Consider the following 19,741-nt stretch of genomic DNA (forward strand, 5'->3'; position numbering starts at 1 on the left):
ACCAGCTACCTAAGATGCTGCTAAACATTGCAACATCTATAGATTTGGGTTCAACCTTTAGGGAGTTTCTATGCTGAAATGGAAGAGAAACTTGAAAACATAGTTTTTACTCATAATCAAAGAATCAGAAAAAAAAAAAATCTGCTTATCTTTCCATGAGTTTGTTTCCCCTACTCTTCTCTCTACCCCTACCTTCAGACTGATTGGTGAGGTAAGGTAGCATTTGGGAGTACAAAATAACATTACTGGTTATATTCTCATATTTGTTCTCTTCTTATAGAATATCAATCACAGCATTTTGAAAGTTCTGGCATCTTATTATCAAGTTTTTATATTTAAAAAAAGAGTTTGTATCATTTATTTAACTGCTTGAATTCCTCAAACTTAAGTCAATGTCATTTTAGTGGTTTGAGCTTATTCATTTTAAATGCTTAGAACATACCAGTAATCTTTTAACTTTCTACAGGTGATTTCTGAGCTTCGGAAAAAGTTGGATCTAGAATACTGTATTTTGCCACCTCAGTTGCAAACTTCCCAGAGCAAGTTGAAAAATAAAGGTCTTATGAGGTATAGTAGTCCTTGACATCTCTTTTTCCTGGTCACTTTTTCTTTTGGTTATCAGGGAAGTCACTGTCCTGAGTAACATTTGAAAGGCAAGCTGCTTAGCTAGACAGTCTCTTGAAAACAGCCTCGTTGTAGCTTGGTAGAGAGGAATGCTATGGTTCATAAACATAGAAGGACATGGGCTTTTTTTTTTTTCTGTTTAAGTTCTGGAAATCAAGAAAATAGCCATCAGGACTGTGTTTCTCTCCTCTTTGATGTGATCAAGTCAGCTGTTCGATACGAGAGAGCCATTTCAGAAGCATGGATTAAGGCAAGTAGCAAGTCCTCAAACATGACCTTTGTAGTGGGTTAGCCCAGTTGCTTAGGCGATGTCTCTTTAGAGACCACTAGGCTCATGGATTGGATACCCAGAAAAATCAGCTTTTTGGGTTCTGCTGTCCCTATACATTTTAGTCTACTATTATGCAGATAAGTAATGCCAGTTACAAAGATGCCTGGATAAGATCCAGACAAACTAATCCCTCTGTTTATATAAAGGCTAGTGGTTTTATTAACTTAGAATGAAATGAACCAGAGAGATTGACTTCTTTTTAGTCATTACACTTAACTATCTTTCCACCTTCCAAAGATTTCTGTAGCCCATATGGAAACTGGAAATTGATAATAAGATGAAGAAAGTATAATTTGAAAACGCACTAATTTTATAGATGTTGTGAAAGAAGAGATGAGATTTGGTAATGGTTTTCTATAGTCCTAAAAAAGAAGTATTATAAAAAGAAATTCAACTTAAAGATTTAGTGACTGGGAGAAAAATTAACTGCTTTTAGTTGGAAAAGTGAGTGGAAAGAGCAGCTCAGGAAGAAAGACTCTCTTCTCTATGTTAGTTTCCTTTTATCATCAGTAGATAGTTATTGTATACCTACTGGGTGATGGCTATTGTGTTAGGCTCTAGGCATACAAAAAAGTGTAATATCTTGTTCCTGCCCTAAGAAGACTTAGATAGTTCTCTATAGTGATGAGTCACATTGATAGAGCTCCTTAGGATCTACAAAGTCCTTCACTCACAGTAATACTGTGAGGTAGATTGTGTCTTGTTATTATCACTATTACACGCATATGGCTACAGGCTAAGGGACATCCCTAAAGCTCCTCCAAGAGGAAGTATTGGAGCCTTGATTTGAACTTGGGGTCAGTATCTTTTGTAATCTAGTTGGAGAGAGAGCACCTCTATATAGAGAAATAAATAACAACCCAAGGTACTATCTGTCAGCTGTGTTTATGAGGGAACACTGAACTAAAATAAGATGCTGCATTCTACTTCTAAATGCTCTTTTATTTTTGTTCTTTCTCTAGGCAATTGAAAACATTGATTCTGTGTCTGATCACAAGGTGACATTTATGTACCATAATTCCCTAATCACATGCATTTTGGGTTTGAATAATTTGTGCCTTTCTTAGAAACATAGTCATTTTGGTGGTTTGTGTTCACTCTGTAGTGACACTTTATTGATGATTTCAGGTCATCGGGGTGTGACTTCTCAGATAGTATGCTTCCATTTTTTTGTTCATTGTAATTATAATGAACCTTGACTGACCAAAAATTAAAAGTTGTAAATTCTAAATGAATCTAACTTATTGCCCTCAAAGACAAGGAGAAATTTCCTACTTAACTGACATCTCTCTAAACTTCCTTCTTATGTACTGCCCCATTCCCTGTGCTCTTCATTCTTTATTTCACTAGAAATGGAAATTTGACAAAATAGAACTAAAAGTTCAGGCCCTGCCCGAAAGCCAATTGTACTAACCCCAGACCTGCTCTACTTCTCGAGATTCTGGTTCCTTTAGAGAACCAGAACTTCGTGCTGCCTCTCTTCCTAGTTGTTGGACTGTTTTGTCTCCTCTGCTGGCTCCTCATTCTCCTTTCACACACTAAAAGTGGAGGTGTCTCTTATGAGGCTCTTTGGGCTTTCTGTTTAGCTGTTTTGTTGGCTCTTTGCAAGTTGATTCATTTCCCTGTCATTTTCTTTGTGGAAGGTTCTTGACCTGCTGATGCTTCTGATCATCTATAGTGTAAACACTCAAAGCAAGAAGTATATTGAGAGAGTGCTGAGAAACAAGGTTCAGTCGGGCTGCATCCCGGAGCAGCTACTTCAGAACACATTCTGCACATACATGTCGGTAAGTTTCAGACATGAAGTCGCCAAACTCCTGGTCATAATATTGACAAGTACAAGCACCTCCAGCCTCTGCTCAGAGGCTTCAAGTTGTATCTAATGGATGGTCCTGTGCCTCTTCTTTTACCAGTCAGACTCCTAGAAAACGTTGTCTGCACTTGTTACTTCTGTTTTCTCTTATCTCCCTTGTGTTTCAGCCACTTACAGTCTGCCTTCCAATCCTGTCACTTTACTGAAATCTTCCTCTCCAGTATAAGGATCTTTATGTGTTTTAGCTGCCCTTTGTAGCCTTCATTCACTTGACATCTTTGCAGCTTTTGTCCTAGGGATCACCACTTTTTTCTTAGAAACTCTTGCCTTCTTTGGCTTATGTAACACTTATCATCAGCTGTCTACTAGACCTTTCTACCTGTAAGGCCTGTTATAAACAAATCAGGTTCAGTGTGTCTGAGACAGAAAATTCTCCAGGCTTGTCCCTCTAAACTTATTCTATTTGTGGTGCTATTACCCTTCCTGTGACCCAGGTTCATTACCCTAGAATCATCCTTAACTCTTACTTTCTTCTCTCTCATCCTCCTATATCTAACCAGATGCCAAGTTGGTTGAATCTCTCCTGACATAACATTTCTTGCATCTGTTCCCACCTCTTAACTCAATTTCTTCCATTTTTCAGGACCACATTGTTTCTCATCTACTTTTTAATGAATCTCTTTGCCTCTGATCTTCTTTTCCCAGTTGTCTCCAAACAGCTACCTAATTGATAGTATTCCTAAAACAATGATCCAGTTATATCACATCTCCATTCAGAAGCATAGAATGGTTCCCCATTAACTCTAGAATAAAATACAAAAGCCATAGTCTGCCATTTAAAAAACATCTATCTTGTATTGATAGCTTTTGTTTTTGGGTCACTACAGTTCTGAATCTGTTCTTTTTTCTGCCCCTATCCATTGAGCCTTTCATTTCAAAAAAAAGAAAAAGAATGGATCAGCCAAACTAATCAGCCTCTATCTCCCCTTTCGGCCTTTTGGCTTTCCTTTGGGTTTTCCATTTCTATATCTATACACTATCTACATCCTCCACTCTGTTTTCTATAATCCCTTCCTTCAGATTTCAGTGCCAGCACAAGTTTCTACATAAAAGTTTTCCTGATGTCCCACACTTGATAGTGCCTACTCCTCACCCCCATTTCCCCCAATCTACCTTGTATATACTTTTATATGAGTATGTCTGCCCTAGTATAATGTAAACTCCTTGCAGGACCTGTTTTATTTCTATCTTTGTATCCTCGTACATATTGGAACATGAATAGATACTTAATATATGCTTATTGATTGGTACTTCTCTAAATTTGTCATTTTGATAGTTGCATATGACCCCAAATTATTTTATTGTATTTTTGCACCACAAAATCTAGTTCTTATTTCTTTATTCCCACAAAAAAGTAATTCTCAGAGTATTTTGATGAATATGGGAACTTCTTTTTTTTGTCCTCTTTGGATTATATGCCTAGCAGTGATATTTCTGAGTCACAGAGTATGGGCACTTTAATTAAGTTTTAAGCATTAATCCAAATTGCTTTTTTAGAATAGTTGGACTCATTTATAAGCATGCATTGTGCCTATTTTTTTTTCACAGTCTTTCCATTATTAAATGTTTACTGAATTTTTCTAAGTATCAATAAGGATTTTGCCGATCTTGAGAATGAAATTAACAATTCAACTTCCTAGAAATTCTGCCTAAGGTATTCCTTATTCTTTGAAGAAAGTCATCAGTTTTCTCCTGGGTCTTTTTGGGCTAAAGCAGTTTTATGAAATTTGGTTTCATTTTAAATCTTCAAGCAGACTAGGTGAAGAAGACATTGATTTAGTGTCCTGATGGTGGGAACCCTTCTGATAAAAAGCAGGCAGTGTGTGGAGTCCAGAGAAGAGAAACCCAAAATAGCAAATTACGGGGTCTGATGTCATAGAAATTACAGTAGCCTTGAGTCAGTCAGCATTGAGCCCTTACCCTCCCACATCTAGCTTTCTACTCTTAGATGGGTCATTCAGTCTCTTTCAGTTTCATTTTCTTCATGTATAAAAGGGGAAATTTTGTTATTAAATCTTTGATCTGTCTCATAAGGTTATTGTAACCCTAATCAAAATAAATAGTTTATATTAAAGCATTTTGTAACCCTTTAAGCACTAGTTTAATGTTAACTATTTTTCAGGTCCAAAAAGTCGAATGACTTTTCCATAGGCCGTTGACTGTTTTTCTTTCAGGTTCTCAGAGATGTCTTTCCATCCATTTTATCACTGGCTCAGAGTTTGCTGCACTCCACAGAACAAAGTGTGATTTCTTTTGGCAGCCTTCTTTACAAATATGCCTTTGTGTCATTTGACACATATTATCAGCAGGTATTCTGGAACACAGGGAAAAATGGGGATGGATTAGAATTCTTCTATTTGAAAAAATTATGTTTCACACTTAGCAGTAGATTGATTAGTTTTATCACAGCATTTCTCAGCTTGGCTGCAACGATAAACATCAGTTAATTTCTAAACTGAAGTATGGTGGTTGTTGTTTTTTTTTTTTTTAATTTGGCTCAGTAGAGCAGGGATCATCAGATCATTTTAGAAGGAGAATGTGATAATAAGAAAGAGACAGTTTCAAATTTTAATTATGTTTATTGAGCCTCAAGCTTTTTTTTTATTTACTTTTTTAAAATTTTAATTTAATTTTAAAATTTAATTAAAATAGGTTTTTATTTTCAAAATACATGCAAAAATAGTTTTCAACATTTCTTAGCATCTGGTTGTGTAAGACTCTTCAAGCCTTTCTGAAATCTACCTGCTGAAAACATTTTTGCACATGTGAGTCCTTTTCCCTTTTTCATGATCTCTTTGGGATACAGACCCATATTTTCTTGGGGAAAAAAATAAAAGTATACCAACAAATTAAGAATGAACTGCAAAAAATGTTTGTGGCAGCCTTTTTGTAGTGGCTAGAAACTGGAAATTGAATGGATGCCCATCAATTGGAGAATGGCTGAATAAATTGTGGTATATGAATATTATGGAATATTATTGTTTTGTAAGAAATGATTACCAGGATGATTTCAGAGAGGCCTGGAGAGACTTACATGAACTGATGCTGAGTGAAATGAACAGAACCAGGAGATCATTATACACTTAAACAGCAATTATGTATGAGTATCAAGTCTGGTGAATGTAGCTCTCTTCAACAATGAGAGGAACCAAATAAGTTCCAATTGAGCAGTACCAGAACCAGCTACATCCAGTGAAAGGACACTGGGAAATGAGTGTGGATCACAATATAGCATTTCCACTCTTTCTGTTATTGTTTGCTTGCATTTTTGTTTTTCTTCTCAGATTATTTCTTTCTATATCCAATTTTTCCTGTGCAGTAAGATAACTATAAATATGTATACATATATTGTATTTGACATATACTTTAACATATTTTACATGTTTGGGACTACCTGCCATCTAGGGGAGGGGGTGGAGGAAGGAGGGGAAAAGTTGGAACAGAAGTTTTTCCAGGGGCAATGTTGAAAAATTACCCATGCATATGTTTTGTCAATTAAAAAGCTATAATTAAAAAAAAAAATGAACTGCAAGACCAAGCTTCTTCCTCTTTTTGTGCTTTGACTTCTGGTCAATCTGGCAAAGGCTCTAGACCCTTTCTCAGGATAATATTCTTAAATGCTTAACTTTACAAAGTAAACCAATTATATTAAAATATAGTTTTCAATTTTTAAGCTCATGGATCCCAGGTTAAGAAACTTTCCAAAACTCCCTTTCATGAACATGAACCATGAAGTGAGTTTTAGCAGCTGTAACTCTTTAGGGAGAGATTATGAAAATGGTGCTGGAAAAATCATGTTGAGTATCCAGAGAGAGGACTGTGAGGACTGAATATAGATCACAATATGGTATTTTCACTTTTTGTTGTTGTTGGCGGCTTATTTTGTTATTTTGTTTTCTTTCTCATTTTTTTCCTTTTTGATAAGATTTTTCTTGTACAACATGGTAATTGTGGAAATATGTATTGTACATACTTAACAACATATATTGGATTATTTGCTGTCTAGGGAAGGGGGTGGGATAAAGGAGGGGAAAAATTTGGAACACAAGATTTTTCAAGGATGAATGTTGAAAATTATCTTTGCATATATTTTTAAAATAAAAGGCTATTATTTTTTATTAAAGCTTTTTATTTTTCAAAATATATGCATAGATAATTCTGCAACATTAACTCTTGCAAAACCTTGTGCTCCAGTTTCCCCCCACCTTCTCCCACCCCTCTCCTCTAACTGGCAAGTAGTCCAATAAATGTTAAACATAATAGAAAGATATGTTAAATCCAATATATGCATACATATTTATACAATTATCTTGCTGTACGAGAAAAATCAAGGCAAAGCAGAAAAGAAAATGATGAAGAAAATAAAATGCAAGCAAACAACAACAAAAAGTGAGAATGAAAAGCTGTTATTTTAAAATAAAAAATAAATAAAGATAATGTGACCATCACTGAGACACGCTAGATATAGAGTTTTTCTGGGGTATAAAAAATATATGAATTGGAGAATTGACAGGTACAAGATGATTGCATGATATTTTTTGTTTAACTTTTTCTTAATTACATTTCTACTGGCAGGAAGTAATTGGCGCTTTAGTGACCCATGTCTGCAGTGGGAATGATGCTGAAGTTGATATTGCTCTAGAGGTGCTCTCAGAGTTGGTGGTTCTCAATCTGTCTGCTGTGAGACTGTATGCTGTCTTTGTGAAGGTGCTTTTCTCTCCACTGAATACTGGAATGTACTTCATCTTTGCACATTTTTGAGAAGATATGTCTTTTAGTTTAAGTGCATTTTTTAGTGCCTTCTCTTGTATGCAGAGTATTTTGGGGTATGGGGGTAATAGAGAAGAGATAAAGATGTTTGCCCATAGTCACATAGCTGTTACATAAGTAGGATTAAGTGTTTATGCTTAGGGGAAGAGTGCCACTTTTGGGAAGAACTCTGAATTTGGAGTCTCAAGACCTGAGAGTTTGAGTGGCAATTGCCACTTATTGCCTGCCTGTATGACCTTGGTCAAATCATGGAATTTGCTTCCACCTCTCCAGTTATATCCAATTATTTGCTTGAGGAGGTAGAACACATGCATGAAGCAACAGAATAAGCCTTTCAGAACAGCTGCAGACTGAACTGTGAGTCAAGCTGGGTGGGAATGGGCTTAGAGGCTGTGCTTGATTTACAGTGAGAGGCAGTTTTTCCTCGTGGTTAATCAATGGCTTGAGGTCTTCAGTTAAATCTCCACTTGCAAATGAAAATCTGAGATTAAATCTATACCATCAACTGTTATGACTAGAATTTCTTGCACTGCCTTAGGAACCCATGTATGATTAGGTGCATTTACATGCATACACATATGTATATGCACATATATATATGTGTATTTAACCATTAGCCAATGGTTATTAGCCAAAATGATATAGTCCAATTCCTTTCTTTCACAGATTAGCAAACTGAGCCCCAGACAGCTAGATTAAGAATGGTATGACTCCAAATCTAGAGTTTTTCTACTGTACCTCATAGGCGGCTGATCCACCTTGATCTTTAGAAAGTGGTAATTCCTGTACATCATGATCTGATTACTCTGGGTTTTCTCCTTCACAGGGCATTCTGGATTACCTGGATAATTTGACCCCTTCTCAAATACGAAAACTGTTCCATATTCTTAGTACACTGGCTTTTAGCAAGGGACATGAAGACAGCAGCCATATTCAGGTAAGAGGCACCATAGTGGGAGAAAGCTGTTGTCCTGTAGCTCTCCTCCATTTTCCAGCCAAATTCTCTGAAAAAGCCATCCATATAAACTGTCTCAACTTCCTTCCTCTCAAGCACTGCTCTCTGACTTCCAATCTCATCTTTCAACTGAAAACTGAAAATGCTTTCTCCAAATTAGCAGTAGTTCCTTAATGGTCAAACCTGCTTTTCTCTATCATCATCCTTTCTGCTGCATTAGGGACCATTAGCTCACTCTTTTCTGGGCTTTTATGACACTAGTCTCCTTTTGCCTTTCTTGATATTCCTCAGTCTCATTTGCTGGTTCATTATCCACATCACACTTCCCATGTAAATGTTCCCCAAGGTTCTAAGCTTAGCCCTCTCCTTTTTACTTGTGGTATATTCTTTCTCTCTCTCTCTCTCTCTCTCTCTCTCTCTCTCTCTCTCTCTCTCTCTCTCTCTTTCCCTCCCTCTCTCTTTCTCTCTTCTTCTCTTCCTCCTTCCCTTCCTTCCCTCTCTCCCTTGCCCTTTTCCTCCCTTTCTCTCTCTTTCTTATATGTCTTTCTGTATTTGTCTTTCTCTCTGTCTCTCTCTGTGTGTCTTTGTCAGTGTCTCTCTATCTCTATGTCTCTCTCTGTCCCTCCCTCCTTCCCTGTATGTTGTCTCTCTTTCTCTTGATTCCCATAGGTTTAACTATTATCTTGTGTAGATTGCTTGCAGATGGGACTGAGTTCAAAATAGGCCATCAGGCAGTTTTGCGATACTGAGAAAGATGAGGGCTGGATGTGTAGATCAAAGATCATCAACTTAAAGATCATTAAACCACATGAACTGATTAGGGTCATTGATCCTTGGGCAAGACAGGACAGGCTTTTAAATTTAACATACTAACAGTATTTATGGTGGTCATAGACTTTTTTTTTAAATTTTTAGCATCCTCTGCCACTATACCACTGCAGAAACAGAAGGCACCATATAGTGCCAGGGACCATTTTTATTTTTCTTTCTCATGGGTTATGAAGGCCAAAGAATTAATGACCAACTAGCTAGCCTAGGGGGAATGAGTTTATTTTACTCAGCTAAATTGATCGTCAGAAAGGAGACAGTCTGTCACCATGACTTTATGTAAAGCCTTTCGAATATAGTAGATCCTGCTAGAGCTTGTACTTCGATACTGTGCAAAGTGCTTTTGAAGATGCAAGGAAGAATATAAGACAATCCCTTATCCTCACAGAACTTATAGGGAAATTTTCCTTACATATAGAAAGGAAAGAAAATGTGCACAAATCATTTAAAAAGGCAGTAGTTGAAGCATTCTAATATGATTAGATTGGTACAGAGGCCCGTGGAAGTTGAAAACAAAGTTTACTTCTGGCAAGGAAAGAAGAAACTCAAGAAAGACTTCAAGGCAGGGATTTCTATCTGAGCTTAGCCTTGAAGAACAGGCAAACATTCAGTTGATGAAGGTTAGAGAATGGCTTTCTTGGTGGAGAATACCATGAGAAACAGAAGAATATGTTCAAGGAACCTTGAGTTTAGTACAAGTCATCTGGAACATAGAGTGGAACAGTGGAAGAAAAGTGAGATTGAAAAGGAAGAAGAGAACAAAACACAGAAGCATCTAAATGCCAGGAGAAGAGTTTGGACTTAACTTGGTAAATAATGAGGAGTTATGGAAAAGTATTTAAGCTGGGTCAGGTGTAACATAAGCTGTTTTTTAGGAAAATTAATCCAATATCATTAGGTAAGAAGAGATAATCCTAGCTAGGGCTAACTAGTTCTTGAAAGATAGACCTCCAAAGATAATCATAGTCTTGCTTCAGTGCTAGATATGGCAGGCAAATGTGTGAGCCTGAGTTGCCAAACTTCATTTAGAGGAGGGGGGAGGAGGAAGGAGGGGAAAATTTGGAACAAAAGGTTTTGTAAGGGTCAGTGTTGAAAAATGACCCATGCATATGTTTTGTAAATAAAAAGCTTTAATAAAAAAAAAAGAAAGAAAGAAACTTAAAATAAAAAAAAAGAAAAATCATGTATTTGGGGCAGCCAGGTGGCATAGTGGATAGAGCACTGGTACTGAAATCAGGAAGATCTAAGTTCAAATCTTGCCTGGGACACATAACACTCCCTAGCTGTGTGACCCTGGGCAAGTCACTTAACCTCAATTGCCTCAGCTTCCCCCGCCTCCCCTCCTCCCCCCAAAAAAAATTATGTTTGGGTTTATGCACATGTATGTATATCTATATATGAATGAAGAAGTTACTTTAATTTTCCATGTTCACTTATGTATTGGAAAACATGTTAATAGCTTAATAAGGATAACTAACCATTTCTTTATTTTTCTGTATCCTTTGCAGGATGACATGTACCTGGTGATTCGAAAGCAGCTTTCTAGTACTGTATTCAAATACAAACTAATTGGGATAATTGGTGCCATCACCATGGTGGGTAGTATGGCAGCAGACAGGTGAGAGCAGGCTGAGTTTGTGCCTCTCAAAGATGTAAGTTAGGAATTGTCCTTATAGTCTTAAGATCATAGAATTGATGAGGACCTTGAGATCCTCTAACCCACCTTTCTGTTTTTAGTCAGAGCTAGTGAGTGTCATAAGGAGAACTGTAACTCACATTAAAGAGAGGATTGTATAGTAGAAAAAGCCCCAGACAGTCAGGAGAATATTGGTTATAGGTTTAGTTCTGACACCAATTAGCTGTATGACTGTAAAAATCTCTCAAACTCTTTCCATTAAATGAATGGTTGGATTAAATGAACAGTAAGGTCCCTTTCAGTTTTAAGATTCCATGTTCTATATGTCCTGCCTCTAAGATACTATGAAAGGTGAGCATCATTACCTTCCCACACTGGCCCACTCAAAGTCTAACTCTTGTTTTTATTTTGTACAAATCGGGCAGTGACATATTTTACTGTTTTCACAAATAAGAGAAAAAGTTCAGTTTGTTTAACTTGTTAAACAAGCAAGAGTTTGTTACTAGTTATAGCTCTTATAAACATGTTCATGGTACAATAAAAGCCATACCAATTATTTGCTCTAGAGAAAAATTACCCTTGGGGAGGCCTTAACTTCTGTACAAATAGAAGGAAATCAGCAGCTCATTTTCCCCTTTCTTTATTAAATGAATTTATAAAACCAAGCAGTAAATTCTAGTTTATGCAAAATGACTTATAAATTGGGAATTCAGACTTGGGAGCTATGTATCCAGAAATTGTATAGTTATTTTAGAGATTGTATAGGGTTTAGGTCCCCCCCCCCCCCCCCCCCCCCCCCCCCCCCCCAGAAATTTTCACAGCTCAACATCCTTTTATATTCTGCTGTTCTTTTCCCAGCATCTCACTTTTTTTTTTTTTTTCCCTCAGCATTGACCGATATAATAAGAATTGACATTTTTGCAATGCTGTTTTTGTCTTGTCTGTGACATTGTGGTTGTTACTCCATTCATGCTGTATTTATAAAATTGGGCTTCCAGGTTCTGGTCTATTTCAAATGGCAACAAAGGAACTGGGGCAACAAGGTGATGAGCTTGGGGCATGGTGACTTTTTGGAATTACTTTGTCAGGATGTTTTTAAGAGCTCAGAAAAGGAGATACTTTTAGAGCCTCTGAGGCTGTAGTGGAAAGACTTGGATTTAGGAGGGCTGCATTTAAGTCTTAGTGTGGCCATTTGTTAGCTCTGTGAGTGTGAAGTCACTTAATCATTTTACCTCAGATTCTTATATGTAAGAGTGATTATTCCTAATAGTGCAGCCTACATAAATACAGGATTTTTGTGGGAAAAACATTTTGTAAACCTTAAAAGAGTTAAAGAAGTAATAATTCTTTTATTTATTCTTCATGATATTCTTTGGTTAGGAGTTATTGGTGGACCTATCTTGATAAAGATTTTCAGTGCAGCAGCTTGTGTTGAATATACCTCCCATGAGCCTTTGCCTGCACCTTTATCCCTCTCAGGAAAAAATAGGTTCCGTTGAATTATTTGTGGCAAAATAATCTACATCACATTTGTATAACTGAGTTCACTGTCTTTCTGCCAAAACCATCACTGCTTTTAACTTCCCTGTTTTCACTGACATTGTGGCACATATCCCGGCGGCACTTGAAGGCATTAACTCACCCCCATATCCAACAAGCTCTCAAGTTTTTTGGTTCTATCTCTGCAATATTTGGTTTTTTCCATTTCTGTTTCAGCTGCCCTTGTGCAGGACCTGGATGAATGTCATCTGTTAGAATTAGCTCTTACTTGATTTCCCTATTTATTTCCCATCTTCGCTTTTTGCATTGTCCTTCACATTTTTACCAAAGTAATCATTCTGTGGCATGGGTCTCACCAACTTATTTCCCAGCTTTAAAACATTCTATGGCTTCCTATTACCTTCCAAGTAAAATATAGAAACCTTAACCTGGCATTGAAGGTCTTCTGAAATCTGAAATCTGATTTACATCTAGTATTTCAGCCTCACTTCACACAATTTATCATCATATATTTTATTTGCTAGCCAAAGTGAATTTTGCAGCAATCTAGTTTCAGTCTTTTCTTTCCTTCTAACCTCTTTGCATTTGCCCATGCCATCTCCTCTCTCTAAATCACATATCACTCCTATATCACTGCCTGCTGAAATCCTTCTCTTCCTTTCAGGTAGGCTTTCTCTTCTTTCCTTTCTTCTCAAATAAAAGTAACAATTCTTACTACAAATCTCTGGTGCTCTTCTATTTGAACTTTCCTGTGTATGTGATTCCATTCTAACCTGTGTCATCACTATTTTTCTTATGTCTGATATTCTTACTGAACTGTAAACTCTTTGAGGTTAGACATTCCATCCTTTTATTTTTTTGTGATTTGTATTGCATCATGATCTGAAAAAAAATGCATTTACTATTTTTGCCTTTCTGCATTTGATTTAAAGGTTTTTATGTTGTGTAATACATGATCAATTTTTGTATAGGTTCCATGAACTATTTTTTTTTAAATCCTTATATCTTGTATCATTTTTATTAATAATTTGTCTCTTCAAATTTAACTAGTGTGATTGATCCTTGTTCAACAGAAAACAACTATTGCTAAACCCCATCCTTAAAGTTTTCAAGCCCTGTCAGAATAGAACCTTAGTAGAGACTTGAAGATAGAAGTTACTTAATAAATGTTTGTTTAACTGAATGGAAAAACAAGAAATGAGATTATTTCTTATTTTCCAAAGTGATGCTTCTGGCTCCACCTCAGATGGAACAGAACTGAGCAGTGAGCGCTGCAAACAAGTAAGTGACCTATTTGCTTATAAGAAAGCATAAATAGATGCTTGATGGTTCCTTCACAGCTAAATCAGGGAAGGAGGGAAGAGTGGATTCCACTCACCAAGTACATGAATTTACATTATTTTGTTGATTATCATGGCACCTTTGAAAAAGTACATTATTTTTCTGGGGAAAAGTACATACATCCCTGGGAGATGAGGGAACAAAGAGCTTTGCAAGTGAAGCTGATACAGGGATAGAGATGGGCTGTTAATCGACTCCAAATGTGCATGAGAAGGTCTTTTCAGGAGGCAGCAGCAGAGTCTTGGGTTAGGAGACTCAGATTCAAATCTCGTCTCTGACATTTAGTCCCTTTATGATCTCTGAGCTATCTTTGAAATGAAGGCTTTGAACTTTATGGTTTCCAAGGTCCTTTCCAGGTCTCAGTCTTTGATTCAGTCATCATTTACCAGCTCTGTAGAGTTAGTTTGAAATGAAACAAACTCTTGACCAGAGCAAGGGGTTTTCCTTATGAGAAGATATTGATAGTTTTGGAAGGAAATGTGACTGAGCACCCCCATAACATTTTACTGGGAGGACTTAGGGCAGGGACTTGGTTAGGGAGGATAAGAGGGTAGTGGGGGTTGTGATTGTTTTTTCACGTGTAAACAGGGAGGTTTTGTTTTTTTTTTCCCTACTTCCATAGATGACCTCTTTATTACAACTGGTGCACTCTTGCAGTGAACAGTCTCCCCAGGCCTCTGCACTGTATTATGATGAATTTGCCAGCCTGATTGCAAAAGGAAAATTGCCTCCAAAAACTCTGGTATGGCCAAGGTTTCTGCATCATTTCAAGCAAGTGGTTCATGAGGCTGGCTCTCTAACTGTGGGTCCTTTAGATGATCCTTGCTGATCAGAAAATTAGAGGGGGCTGGTGAAGTGGGACAGAGATGGAAAGGAATTAGGTGTGTCTAAGCTCAATCCTCATTTGTGCCATTTCTTGTGGCCTATTGTCCAAACCTCCTGCTTCTTTGTCTTGTGAAGGAATGGATTGAACAGACCATATGCAATGACTTCCAGGATGCATTTGTGGTGGACCTTTCTGCTCTTCCAAAAGTTAGGTAAGTGCTCTCTGTCCCCTGGCTTGGTTTCATTTTCTTGTGAGATTTTTCTCCCCTTCATATTCTTTCCCTCACATTATTTCTGGCCCCCCTCCTCCCAATTATTGGTGCCAGACATCTGGCATTTGGTGGCTTGTGAGAACTGCAGGGTTTTTCAAATATCTTCTTAAAAATCAATACCCTGATTATTTTCCTTCCATTCCCCAAGCTGGAATCTTAAGTAACAAGAGTTTCCCACAATGGTGTTGGTTTCCTTCTTGGTCAGACAGGTGTTTCTATGTCATTTCCTTCTTCTCCCAAATCAGAGGAGTGTTGGCTCATTGACTTGATGTGATCCTTTCCTACCCTCAGCTACTACCTGATCCTGAGAACATGAAGTGGTTCTTTTCTCTGCAGTGATTATCCCTTCCCGGTCAAAGCCTTGTATGGCCTGGATGAAGATGAGAGTCAGGATGGAATTGCCATCAATCTTCTGCCACTTCTCCTGCATCAAAATCTCAAGAGCGATATGGGTGCAATGACTTTTCAGGACCAAGACCAAAAGTCAGTGAAGTTTCTCATTTTCCAAAGCCCTGTTTATGTCTTTTTTTTTTTTTGAGGCAATTGGGGTTGTGACTTGCCCAAGGTTACTCAGCTAGAAAGCGTTGTATCTGAGGTCAGATTTGAACTCAGGTACTCCTGATTTCAGAGTTGGTGCTCTAGCCACTGCGCCACCTAGCTGCCTCCTGTTTATGTCTTTAATGTACATTGGGAAGTCCATAATTCTTGAAAGTCCTTAAACTTTTGAGCAGGAATGGTTTTCCTAGGTTTGTAGCAATGAAAAGGATGAAAGAAATGGGGATGTTTCCTTGTTCCTCATCCAGGAAAACTGTATGTCCCTCTCACTGAGCAGAACATAATATGATGTGCAGTTTTCTTTAGTCAGTGCTTATCCGTTCCTTTCCCTTTTTCCTTTGAACTTTCTGGTGTCAGCTTCACCCTTTACTTTCAGTAAGACCAGGCAATATTTGATAAGCACATACTTTTTACCTGGTCTTCAGTCCCTAACATTAGTTGGCTTTCTCTTGCAAAATCCTTGTTACCAGTGGTTGGACTTCCTTAATTATATTTTGGGAATGAAATTGTAAAATGAAGCTGAAACGTCTTTGCTCTTTTTTTTCTAGGTTAGTGTCTCCAGTGTGCCTATCGCCCTATTTCCGGTTATTGAGACTTTGTGTGGAGAAACAACATGGAGATTTGGAGGAGATTGATGGTCTCTTAGGTACACAAAAAAGCCCTGGGTCCCACTTTTCTTTAATCTGTTTTGATCTTTTTGGTAGATTTCAGGATAAAGGGACATCCCTGTGCATGGTAACAAAGTTACTTTGCTATGAAAAAGAATTATTCTTGAGATGAAAGGGAAATAATTTGGCAAGAGTGAGGAAAGGTAGCAAGTAAAAAACTGGATCGGCTCCTGATGGTAGCACAGTCTGGATCTTTTAGTTTGAATTGAAGGAAAGGAGAAACTTTTTTTTTCTTCTCTTTCAGATTGTCCTTTATATCTCACTGATTTGGACCTTGGAGAGAAGCTAGCATCCCTGTCTGTACAAGAGCGTTCCTTTAGATGCTCACTCTTGTTCCTTGTTATTAACTGGTTCCGAGAGGTAGGCATACAACTACTGAGGAGGATGAAAGAGATCCTGGAAGGCAGAATCTCTTTGATGTAAACTTTTTACTTTCCCAATGGCAAGTTCTGTGCTCTGCCTCCAGGAGGTGTTTAATAAATGGATTTGTACTTAATAGCCCTGTAAGGTACTCCAGGAGGTAGCCTGTTAGCACATTTGCTTCTGCCTAACCTGCCTCCATTCCTTGCCCCTGATACTGGGAAATATTTCCATTTTATGTTCCTTAGATTTTGGACAATTATTTATTGTTAATAACAGCAATAACAGTTAATATTTGTGCAGTGTTTTCTTACTTCCCAAGTCTCTTAACATTTGTTCTTTTTTAACGCCATAATCCTGTGAGGTTCGACACCTGTCTTACAGGTGAAGGGATTGAAGTGGCTTTCCACTTCATTGGCCAGTGACCACACCTGGTTTATACTCTCTGTCTGGTGGGTCCATAGCATCTTTTCAAAAACCATTTTCACTGCAGCATTTAGAATGTGTGAGTCATTACACAGATGATGTAGAAGAGAAATGTCCTTGTCCTCAGGAATTTTCTAGTTGGTCATAGAGCAAGGATAATAGAAGTACACAGGTGGCTATGCCATGAGAAATATAGGATGCTAAGATCATAAATTTAATCTAAATCATAAATTTAGATTTAGGAAGAGCCTGAGAAATCATCTTCAAGATCCCTCAATTTATAGAAAGAAAAAATTAGGCCCAGATATAAAACAGGATTTGAACTGAGGTCTCTCTGGCTCCAAATCTAGCCCTGTCTACTATGCTATGCAAAGAAGGCCTGTCTGTCCACATGGCTTTTTCAATCTTGAGCAGCTCAGTAACATGACAACTAAGAAATCCTTGAGGTCCTGGTTAGTGTTTATTTATTAAAAGGCAGTTTGGGATAGTAGAAAGAGCACTGAGCTTGGAATTGAGAGATTCCTGATTTTTAATCTCCTCTCCAGTGCTTAATAAGGGGGTATGGTCCTAGACAAGTCACTCTTTGTTCTGGGCTTCAGTTTTCCCATCTCTGAAGTGAATGTAATAATGACTAGAGCACATACTTCACCGAATTGTGAGGTTCAAATGAGATAAATTACATAAATGGCTTTGTAAATGTAAATAACTTGCATTATTATTAGCCATTATTTTCATGTAGCTCACAGAAGGGGTGTCTTCTGGGCTTTTTCAGATTGTGAATGCCTTCTGTCAACAAAAGTCAGCTGAGATGAAGGGGAAAGTGCTGATCCGCCTACGCCACATCACAGAGTTACAGACGCTGCTTGAGAACTATTTGGCAGGTGATTTCTTAGCTTGGGGACCCTTTTTGCCTTTTCTTCTGAGAATTTGTTCCCTCATATCCACAATCATAGCCAAGCCCCCCATTTCACAGGGGAGGAGACGGCAGGTAGCAATTTATTTAACCTTTCATGTAGTCAACAAGCATTTGATTTATTAAGCATGTATTAAGAGTCATGCACTTTGTAGGGGGCTGGGAATACAAAGACAAAATGAAACAGTCCTGACTCTCCAAAAGCTTAAATTCTGTTGGAACAGACAACATGTACATGTCAGCTTGGGCAAACTATATATACAGAATAAATACATGCTTATGTTGGGAGGGAAGGAATGAGTAGCAGGAAGAAATCAAGAAATTGATACTTCAGTTGGGATTATTCAAGCTGATGGTGAGCAAGGGAGTGTATTACAGGTGCAGGAAGCGCTTGTTCCGAGATATGGAGATGGGAGGTGAAGTATTGCGTGGATGAGGAAAAGCAAGGAAGACTTGGATTGGATCAGAGAGTAAATTAGAATAAAGCTCGGAAGGTAGTTTGGATCTGGATTGTGAAGTCTTAAAATGCCAAACATAGGAGTTTTTTACTTAACCTCAAAGCTTAATAGACAGCCACTAAAATTTTTTGATTAGGGAAATGACGCTGTCAGACGAAAATCCTTTAGACAGCTCTGGAAGTTTAAAGACTTAAGACAGACAAATTTGGAGGTTATTGCAGTAACTCAAGATTTTTTGAAAAGGTCTGGAGAAGACCTTTTCTCATACCCTGGACAAGGGTATGAGAGGGAAAGGGGACAAATGTAAGCGCCATTACGGAAGTAGAAGTATTAAGTTTTGGGAGGTGCTTAGATGTATGGGATGATAGAGAGTGAGGCCCTGAAGAGGGCAGAGACACAGGGGACTGGAAGTATGGTGATAGCCTCAGCAGAATTTTGAGGAAGTTCAGAGGAAGAGTGATTTTGTGGTGAAAGATCATAAGTTCTAGGTTTGTGTATGTTCACTTGGAGATGCCTGCAAGGTGGCCAATTCCAAATGTCTGATAGGCATTTTGTCATGCAGAATTAGACCTCAGGAGGACCCAGAACTGAATATGGAGATTTGCATAGATGTGGTAATTAGGTCTGGATGCTGATGTGGCCACAAAGAGAAGAAAAGAGGTCCTAGGACAGTCTTGAAGTCCATCTGTAATTAGAGAGCAGAATCTGGATGAAGACCCAGGAAAGGAGTCGAAATTGCACCTCGCAATTTGGGCAAGACTCTCCAAGAAGAGTCAGGGGCCAGAAATGTTAGTGAAGAAAAGGAGGAGTGAGAAAAGAGCTTCAGCTTCAGTCATCAAGAGTAATTCTGAAGAGAACCACCTCGTGGTGAGGTGCAGTCAGAAGTCAGCTTCCAGAGAGCCGAGAGGTGACTGAGTGAAAAGATGGTGAAAGCAAAGAGTAGATAGATTTCTCTGGGAGAATAGAGAAAAAATGATTTTTAGGAGGTAATAAAGTCAAGGGAGATTAATTTTTTTAAAGCATTGAGTAGACCTAGGTATGTTTGTAGACTGTAGATCAGTAGATAAAATGAAATTGAAGATGAGTGAGAGATTGTGCGGGCAATCTGCTGGAAGACAGAGGAGGGAGAGATCAAACAAATATGCAGAAATCTTGGTAAATAGAAGTACTCCTTTCTTACAGAGCCTGGAATGAATTCTTAGCAGACACATTCTAATATAAAAAGAACAAAAAAGAGGATCCCATGTAAAACTACAAACTTGTTACTTACAGATATTTTGGAAAAAAAACTAAATTTATAGTGATAAGATTACTCTGTTTTTACATATTCCTTTCTGAACTTTAAAAATCTTTCATGCTTCTTTTTTTTCTGATTTTGTTCATTCTTTCAAGAGATCAACCACTCA

The 19,741-nt window shown here is 37.8% G+C and overlaps 1 protein-coding gene across 3 annotated transcripts in view; it reads left to right on the plus strand.

Annotated features, from left to right (window-relative positions):
• The window catches only part of FANCD2 (FA complementation group D2), a 59,568-nt gene that overhangs the window by 15,805 nt on the left and 24,022 nt on the right, over nucleotides 1-19,741 (plus strand). For all 3 annotated transcript variants that reach the window (XM_031954970.1, XM_031954975.1, XM_031954977.1), the window contains 15 exons: nucleotides 467-567; nucleotides 769-874; nucleotides 1,918-1,953; nucleotides 2,599-2,742; nucleotides 5,003-5,137; nucleotides 7,404-7,535; nucleotides 8,425-8,535; nucleotides 10,890-10,999; nucleotides 13,741-13,798; nucleotides 14,481-14,600; nucleotides 14,819-14,895; nucleotides 15,292-15,438; nucleotides 16,059-16,156; nucleotides 16,423-16,538; nucleotides 17,737-17,845. In XM_031954970.1, the coding sequence (XP_031810830.1) occupies nucleotides 467-567; nucleotides 769-874; nucleotides 1,918-1,953; nucleotides 2,599-2,742; nucleotides 5,003-5,137; nucleotides 7,404-7,535; nucleotides 8,425-8,535; nucleotides 10,890-10,999; nucleotides 13,741-13,798; nucleotides 14,481-14,600; nucleotides 14,819-14,895; nucleotides 15,292-15,438; nucleotides 16,059-16,156; nucleotides 16,423-16,538; nucleotides 17,737-17,845 (1,600 nt within the window). The remainder of the gene's footprint in view (nucleotides 1-466; nucleotides 568-768; nucleotides 875-1,917; nucleotides 1,954-2,598; nucleotides 2,743-5,002; nucleotides 5,138-7,403; nucleotides 7,536-8,424; nucleotides 8,536-10,889; nucleotides 11,000-13,740; nucleotides 13,799-14,480; nucleotides 14,601-14,818; nucleotides 14,896-15,291; nucleotides 15,439-16,058; nucleotides 16,157-16,422; nucleotides 16,539-17,736; nucleotides 17,846-19,741) is intronic.

This window comes from Sarcophilus harrisii, chromosome 1 (assembly GCF_902635505.1).
Source record: "Sarcophilus harrisii chromosome 1, mSarHar1.11, whole genome shotgun sequence".
Lineage (NCBI taxonomy): Eukaryota > Metazoa > Chordata > Mammalia > Dasyuromorphia > Dasyuridae > Sarcophilus > Sarcophilus harrisii.